General features: G+C 47.4%; 2 protein-coding genes across 2 annotated transcripts; one reads left to right on the top strand and one right to left on the bottom strand.

The window, feature by feature from the left end:
• Nucleotides 1-1,226: 1,226 nt before the first annotated feature.
• F4807DRAFT_44852 (polysaccharide lyase family 4 protein) lies at nucleotides 1,227-4,070 on the bottom strand. Its single transcript, XM_047999938.1, has 9 exons — nucleotides 3,797-4,070; nucleotides 3,392-3,741; nucleotides 3,129-3,243; nucleotides 3,033-3,078; nucleotides 2,816-2,903; nucleotides 2,733-2,758; nucleotides 2,642-2,680; nucleotides 1,691-2,592; nucleotides 1,227-1,628 (listed from the first exon to the last, which is right to left on the bottom strand). The coding sequence occupies exons 1-9, from the start codon at nucleotides 4,027-4,029 to the stop codon at nucleotides 1,388-1,390; spliced, it is 2,040 nt and encodes a 679-aa protein (XP_047855483.1). The 5' UTR covers nucleotides 4,030-4,070; the 3' UTR covers nucleotides 1,227-1,387.
• A 2,927-nt stretch (nucleotides 4,071-6,997) lies between these two features.
• F4807DRAFT_421026 (glycoside hydrolase) lies at nucleotides 6,998-8,268 on the top strand. The gene has a single exon (XM_047997548.1). It carries the CDS (start codon nucleotides 7,222-7,224, stop codon nucleotides 8,077-8,079), a length of 858 nt encoding a protein of 285 aa, XP_047855484.1. The 5' UTR covers nucleotides 6,998-7,221; the 3' UTR covers nucleotides 8,080-8,268.
• Nucleotides 8,269-8,606: the final 338 nt, after the last annotated feature.

Consider the following 8,606-nt stretch of genomic DNA (forward strand, 5'->3'; position numbering starts at 1 on the left):
GCTGGCCAATACGACCAACACTCCGAAACGGAGGTTGTGTCCCTTCAATGTAACCTCATACGTGGGCAGGGGATGACATTAAGTCGTCCTGTTATACGGCGTCTATTATATGTCTACGCCCTAATAAGAAGCTTGTTTGCACGTTGCTTCAAGAGCTAGGCTGACTTAGAAGCTGACCTATGAAAGCACGTCAGTTGGATGTACGTATGTACGCTTATATACTTATTCTGGTCAATTCAGGAGAAAAATGGAACTTCGTTTAGATTTACTTCACTTTACCCCTTTTATTTGCCGTATTATAGTCGCCAGAAGTGAAAGTCGTGCATGTGAAATTGCTTACCATGGGAATAGCTCCATATCACTCCACGATAACTCCCGTTTACTCGCTTGAGCTAGCTGTTCGATCTTGTCACTATAGATTGCTATTGCGTTTTCACCCTATCGGAACATTGCCGAGTCATTCTCCTCTCTAGATTTTCTATAGATCTTTAGCCATTGGCGGAGTGCGTATACGAATGTCTCAGCTGATGGGCTACGCAAGGGATAGCCAATTGAACATGAATCTATTGCAATTAGCGAATGAGACGTCATACGTTGAGACTAGTTTCAAATCGTTTCAAACGATCAACAATTTCCATGACGCTTACTGGCTTTGGATGGCGTGCAGTTGTCAATATAAACCGGGTTGTCATGACCTCCGAATCGACATCGTGGGTCCTGTTCTCGGATATCCCGAGCCCTCTGATAAGGCTCGTGAAGGGGTGAACATCCGATCCGGTTGCGGCGCGGGTTTCCCGATTTTGCGAAGTAGTCCGATCAAATGGTAGGAGTTCTCAAGGTTCGTTCACAATCTCAATATTGTATACGGTATCGGCAACCTAAATCCGCGTTGGAAGGGCTAATGATGATTAAGAGTATGATCAATGGATCTCGGTGGGCTTGGCATAATGTATGCACATGCTTGATCTGCTCACTCCAGAAGACCACCCCATTTCCTAAACGTGTCAAGGATGGTTCTGGATATGTGTATGGTGGGATTGCCCAGGCCATCTGTTCAGCCATATAAGATCCAATCTTGTCTCCGTGCAGAACAATGGTTGAGTTATCTTGCCTTAGCGCTTACACCCGTCGAAAAACGTAGCTATGGAATCAATCGTAACTCGCTAGGTGAAATCTAACGACACGGTCTTAGCATATTCAGCAGTAATACGAGCCTCAGTTATTCTTGCTCTATTGCTTGGGGCGCAGCATGAGAACAACGAATGCTCCTGTATTATACAGAGCAGTAGATATTAAGCAAGAAAGATATATGCTTCGATCATTAAATACTAATAAGATATCAGGTTATTTTTAGTCACAGGTCCCCGAGATCTTGAATTAAAATACTTTACGTGGCTCTCTTATAGCCGTGTTTCGTCCCTGAGCTGACTTCTAGTCTCAATGCGTCGTACTGCACATAGACCGAGCTAGGCAGCACTGCGCTCTCGTAGTCGGTGGCATTATATGGTAGGCTTAGGACGATTTTATTCTCGCCCTCCTTGAGCAAAGCTGGATCGAAGGTAAACTTATTCGCGACGTTGTAGCAAATGACTGCGGACCGCACTGCACAAGAGCTGCTTTGGTAGTAACTACGTACGTAATCGTTAGCTACCCCTGAAAATAGAGGATCGGTTGCTAAGGAAGCACTTACGGAATTATCCAAGGCGCAAGGTCCTTTCCGTTGACATTAACCGTATATGGCAAATTGGAATAAGGCTCCGAAGCATTGTACACGTCGGTGTTTCCTGCGGCAGTCTTGGCTCCAGCTAGCTGGACAGTGAATGTTGCTTGCTGCTTCTGGTAAAATTGAGATTTTTCCAAGTCAAATACGATGGTCCAATTGTTTACGTTGCCGTCGCCGTAGTACGCTTCAGGGCGAAGCGTGTTAGCATAGCCCCCGAATACGCTCCAGTGGACATAGTTCAAATCTTTGGCCACATCGCTTTCGCCAACCTTGAACGTCACACCTTCTGGGAAGTCGTCGACAAAGTCGTATACCGGCCAGTATATCCTGTACTGCTCTGGGTGGCGTGGGTGTGTCAGATCGGGCTCGTAACCATGCCGGTACTCACCGCTGCTTTTGTCGGGCGTGCCGATGCGGAAGATCTCGACTCCCTGGCTTTCTTCTACCCAATTAACCCGAGTCGTATCTACCTTTCCGGCACGTACCGTCACACCATCTTGAATGTACTGTCCGAATATTCCGTCCGCGTAGATCGTAAGTCGGTACGTGCCAGTTTTCACTCGTGGAATGGTCGCGTGACCGCTCTCGTTAATTTCAGCCCAATATTGATAGGCCTTGGTGTCTAAAACGTTATCTTGGAAATCGACACCGTTCTGTGCTAATACGGCTATGGGGTTTTTGGCATTTTTAGGCAGATCTACCTGTAGGTTCCAAGTAGTACGCTGTTTGCTAGTAACGTAGTTGGGCACGTATTTTGCAATAGAATCGTAGAAGTCGGCACTCCATTCCGGGTTTGCGAACTTCACAGCATCCTCTCGGAGAACCTGAAGATCGGTTCCGGCCGGGAAATGATTAAAGTAATAGAAATGCTAATTTTGTCAGCAATATTCTGGCTCGCATCCGATACTCTTGACTCACCGGGCCAAATGTCCGGTCAAATCCATTTGTGATGTTTGGCTTCCAAGCTATCAGCGACCTTGCTCACATGAACGGGATGCCGTTAACTTACCGTTTGGTCTCCGTGATGGTTTGAGACTGGATATGAAGTTAGCCACATATTGTACTTAAAATCACTTACGGTTAGTCACCTACCTATATAGTTATAGACAATTCCATCGACGATCAAATCAGAATGTAGCGGGCCTCCGAAATAGGTTTCCCTAGTATTCATAACCATCCACTATACAAGAAACATTAGCGTTCACATGTAGAAGCGGGATTGAGGGTGAATCTCGTCCTAGGCCGTAAGGCATGTATGGTGTGCTCAGGCATGTGATCGACGAGTTCTTGAAGAAAAATGTAGACATACAGCTCCGAAGGTTGAATTGTCCGCGATTTGGGACCCATCGGCGTACCTAAATTATGTCAACTTAGTACTAGCCTGGCTAATGAAAATACAACATACATCCCGTGAGCATCATGATTTCTCCATGTATCCTGGAATGTGTACTTTGTGAAGTAGTCGGCTTCCTCTTGAACATACGGATCATTAGGCGTATTTCCCAAGTACCATGTAGCATCTATAACACGCGTGATTAGTATTCATTGAGGAAAGACTTTACGAATAAGGAAGGACGGATAACGGTGTCTCGGGGTCTCCTGAGACATCTATTCCTCCGAGCCCACGGTCGAAGGGCTTGTTCAACCCGGACTTCAATAGTCACTTACCTTGTACGACGACCTCGTTTGCCACGGCCTCGGCGCCGGGTAGCGGCGCATATTGCCTTTCGTTAGTCACAAGGTGAGTCCATATGTTCGAGTTAGGTCGGAATAATGTTCGGAACTCCTGGAGGTTTCGCAAGAACGGTGTGGTCTCGTTGTAATACGCGAGGCGTGAGAAGGTATGAAAGCCGGTCTCCCCATCCCTGAGGAACCAATACTGTTCTAGAACTTGTCCAGTGGGCGTGTAAGTGTCGGACATCCTTATACCGGCGTAGCTAGTGCCCGTAGAGTCTGTTCCGGCATACAGCTCATAGGTTGGTTGTGTCGATCCCGGTGTCCAAAAACCACTTGGGATACTTGATCGTGGCTCAGCACGTTACGTTACTTTGTCTGTTTCATGGCGTGACTTACCAATAACAGTCTAAATTGAATATGCCGGTAGATCCTGACCGTGTGCCCAAGAGATTTTGGCCGTCCAGGAATATAGCATCCATAGCCCCAGAGGCCTTGTCGACACGTGTGAATAGGCGGTCATTCTGGATGACTAGTGCCGTAGCATTTTCGGTTGCAACCACTTTCGCGCAGACGCATCTAGAAAGGGACAGGAGAATGAGACACGAGCTGGAGAAAAACCGGGACAGCATCTTGATTCAACTTCAAGATGTAAACGCGTGATACGAGAGCATATTAGCCTACCTTCTGAACAGTATTGTTGCTAATGAAGCAGCTTGTTTATATTGTCGATCTTCGGAAATGTCTGAAGCGAACTTCCGGACAATTGGATTAGCCACTGCAGTTGGAGAAGTTCCTAAATCCAATCCTCAGGTAATTTTTCCGCCCCTGGTCTGGGGTAGAGCCCGTGAATGCGGGGGAGTTCGTGGGCAGCTAAGGTGAGGCCTCTTCAACGGCACATCGCTGCGGAGAAGCAAATTTGGAGATATTCCAAGGATATATTCGGCACTCGGTAGAAGTCTTGGCGAGACAGAACTACCAGAGAAGTCTAGACCATTGGTAAGCTTTGTCACCCGGGAATTATGTCGAGCTTAGCGATGTTTTGTTGAAGCAGTAGGTCATGTTTGTCACCTCGCAAACTTGAATTTTACTCCGAAGCGAGTTGCAAAAACAACAGGCTGAGCTGTCTTGCAAGGGCCAAGCTGAAAAAGGCTGTATGTCGATCACTCGGGATGCGTTGGAGAGTTAGCGCAACTCATTTTCGGAGATATATAGACATATGATCTATAGAGAATGACCTAATAGGTTACGCCAAGCTTCGTGATTCAGACGATGTTGGCTCAGTTCTCTGGGAGTACCACTGCATTTCTTGTTACCCCCTTGTCACCGTCGGCCTGTTTCCAGTCAGCTGGGTTTGGGTAGTAATTAATGTTGATATTAAGATCAAAGGTGATTTTTCAAGAGTCGTACGGCAACAGATTATTGCTCACGCTTTAAAAAGGACGACCGGATGCAGAAGCAATAAATGTTTAATCAGAACTCATGACAGCCGCACGTATGTAGGTCCTTGCATGCAGACGGCTGCTGTAAAGTAAGGCACATATAAAACATAGGCGACATCGTCATCGACGTTGTCGTCATCGTACATACAGGACACATCCCATATGTGGATGACATGTGGTTTTAGTTGCAGCTGTGAGAGGTGTTATGTCAAGTGCAGTGTTGTGTGCAGTAAGACAGTAAGACGGATCGGGTGCGGAGGCGGGAGGAAGCCGAGGCGGAAGCAACACCAACAACAAACTCTATTAGATAATACCCGACCTTACTGGTACACAATACGCTGTACCGCAGTACACAAAATACACACAGCGCTAACGATTTTTGAGTTAATGGGTTGCTATTATTGTTTTGTGCGACAGTGTTCCCGTATTCTTCCTAGGCAGGTACTAGTATTGTGTGCCTAGCACTTGGCAGGTAACTGGTAGGGCTAGAAATAGAAGGTATGGAAGAATAAGGGGTTCTAAGGTTCCAAGATTAAGGTTCTTATCGTAGCCCCTGGAGCTGGATAAAGGTTATTCCTTCCTATCTATCTAGAAATTCCCAGGCTGCATAAAGTCAGATACATTAGAATTGGTACTCTAATAAGCGCTGAAGTTTCATCTAACGCCGGCCAGACGTGCCACTAAAACAAACTCCCAACAACTTCCAACAATTCGACCCTCAGGTCTCTTAGTTTCTTGTAGGAAACATTGGATGAAGCGGTTATGACAGTCAATTGGCAATCAATTGATGAGCTTTGGCTTGGCAATTGGAATGCTCACGAGGTTGCCTGCACACATATTCCGCATTCCTGTGACCAGATGCTGCATATGGCATTTTCAGAAACGGATTCGCTAAAGATGATCTACGCGAAGGCCCAAGGGTGGCTAGGGGATGACTAGGGGAGCTGGTTCGGCAAGATCTGAATCTAAGTGGATACTAGACTACGAGCAGGAAAAGCCACTTACGGTGCCGGGATTTTATTACATTATCCATCATTTTTGGTGGAAAGTTGGTGAACAGGTCCGCCTAAAGACTTGGTTGGTGTGTCATGCAACGTCGGATCCGTCGTCCCAAGGATGTCCAGCATGAGAATCATGCCTGTTCTGAAACAGGTCACAACCCTATCGGAGATCTTAATAAGCTAATCATCAGCCAAACCCGGCATAACCCAACATAACCCAGCAGAACCCAGCACAACCCAGCATTTCTTGCCAAACCTGTTCATCCCTTTCCTCGATTTGCTCATTGTCTACCGTGGCCAACCCATCGCCAATCATCAAATGCCGCGATCGTCATTTTCGGCCTTCCAGGAACACGCCGCTGGCTTCGGATCGCACAGAACGTGTCGTCCGTCCTACCAGCCCTACATGCCTAGAAAGTAGGTAGTCGGTATGTACGCCCAGAGCACAGTCACTTACATACATACATCATGTCAACCATCAGTGATCTACGGGTCACAAAACAACCCATGTCTGGAAATTTGTATTATACTAGAGGTACATGTTTGAGCCGAACCGTGCCCGGGGCTCCAGGAGCTCATGTGAGTTCCGTCCGCAGCAGATGAGCCTGATGGATGCAGCCTGTTTGATGACAAGGTGCGCATCCTCGTTCACCTCCCTTAATCTACTTTGGACGAGATCCAGTGGACCGTCACATTCCACTCATTGCACTCATCAGGTGGCGGTTTTAGTTTCTTCCTTTTTTTCCTTCTACCTACTGGTAGCTTATTCTGCTTATTTTATATATACTTCACTCGTTTCCTTCCTACCACCAGTAAGTTTCTGGAAAACTTCTGTGCTCATCCATGAAACATTTCCTATCTCTCTCTATACCTACTTCCTAATAGTTCATCACTCCGGTAATTCGCCATGGTTTCCTCTTCCCTAATTGGGTCTCTGGCCTCCAGAGCCGTTTTCTTAATGTCTAGTCATATCACCAACCGCGCCGACTCAGCAACGTATGCTTCTCACACCGTCGACGCCATAAATGCTCTCCAGACGTGGTACAACAGCGAGACGGGTCTATGGGATACAACTGGTTGGTGGAATAGTGCCAATTGTCTGACTATGCTGGCCGACTTTGCGGCTTTAGACCCAACTGCTGCTGCTACGCTGAATATCCCGGGCATCGTCCAAAATACCGTGAGTATACCAGAGTAGCCCCCTTGTCCTTATTCGAAGGCATAATAAAGCACCTTTGATGATTGGCTTGGCAGCTATATGCGCCTAAAACAGCTTTGCGACCAATCAATAATGCCAGGACTATCTGCATAAAGGAGTAATACTAACTCTTTTCCGTAGTATGAGCAAGCACAGAAGACGCCGGTACAAGCGTCAAAGGTCATGTCGCCAGCTGGCCTCCCTATATCAACATACACCAGGATAACGAAACGATCTGAAATCGAAAAGAGAGGTTTCGATAACTTTCTCAACGATTACTACGACGATGAAGGATGGTGGGCGCTAGCTATGATCCATAGCCATGACCTTGGCGTTCAGGGCCTTGGTGACCAGCAGTATCTTCAAGCTGCTGTCGAAATTTTTGAGGATATGAAGAAGGGTAACTCGACATGCGGTGGCATCTTCTGGAGTAAAGTGACTACGTATACAAACGCCATCGCGAATGAGCTCTTCCTCAGTGTTGCGGCTTCTCTTGCAAATCGGATACCCGATCGGAAGGACTACTTCCTTGACACTGCCATGACACAATGGAACTGGTTCAAGAATAGCGGCCTGATCAACAGCGAGAATCTGATTAATGATGGACTTACCGACGATTGCAAGAACAACGGCATGCAGACGTGGACCTACAACCAGGGTGTCATTCTAGGCGGTCTAGTCGAGCTTCACCAAGCTACGGGTGATCAGTCACTGCTCACCGAGGCTCAAACCATTGCTGCGGCGGCTATCTCGCATCTCACCAAGGACGGCATTCTTAGCGACGGCTGCGAGCCCAACTGCGGGAGCGATGGGTCGCAATTTAAGGGTGTCTTCATGCGGAACTTGCACTACTTACAAAAGGCGGCTCCCATGGACCCCATCAAGAACTTCCTGCTTACGAACGCTGATACGATATGGGCTAAGAACCGTAACGCACAGAACCAGCTCGGAGGTAGCTGGGAAGGACCCTTCTCTAACGCCACGGCGGGCACGCAAAGCTCTGCCTTGGACGTTCTGGTGGCGGCGGCAGCTGTAGCATGATCGCGCCCCTTTTTGCGACTTGGATAGGACCATAGGCGAACCGGCGTTTGGGGTAATTTAGCACGGGATGTTAAGGATACCACTAGGATACCACTCATTATGATTATTTAGTCATCTGCGCACCGCAGTTTTGGTTTAGGTGCATTTTTATAATCATCAATAAAGTAAAGATAATCTTCTATTCTCCCATCTCCAATTCCCGAAGTAATAGTTTGTGATATTTGCGATGATTCGTGACACTCCTTTCCTCCTTGGACGTAGGGCTGTTACCGTGTTACCGTGTTATGCGCGTGTTGATGGTTTAAGCTTGCCTAAGCTTGCCTGTTCCGGACGATCACGTCGTTCCCGTGGACCCTCGATGCAAGTGTGATCGTCATCCATCTTCGAATTGGCTTCGCCCGGTTGAAGTAAAATGATCGACGTCATTATAGCCAAGAAGCCATCCTAACAGGTCGGCCCATGCTATGTAAGAGAGCCCCCACCGAACAGAGGATCGCGATCAACAGCAAATTATACCCGCATTTCGG

The sequence above is a fragment of the Annulohypoxylon truncatum genome, assembly GCF_022578515.1.
Source record: "Annulohypoxylon truncatum strain CBS 140777 unplaced genomic scaffold F4807scaffold_11, whole genome shotgun sequence".
Taxonomy (NCBI): Eukaryota; Fungi; Ascomycota; class Sordariomycetes; order Xylariales; family Hypoxylaceae; genus Annulohypoxylon; species Annulohypoxylon truncatum.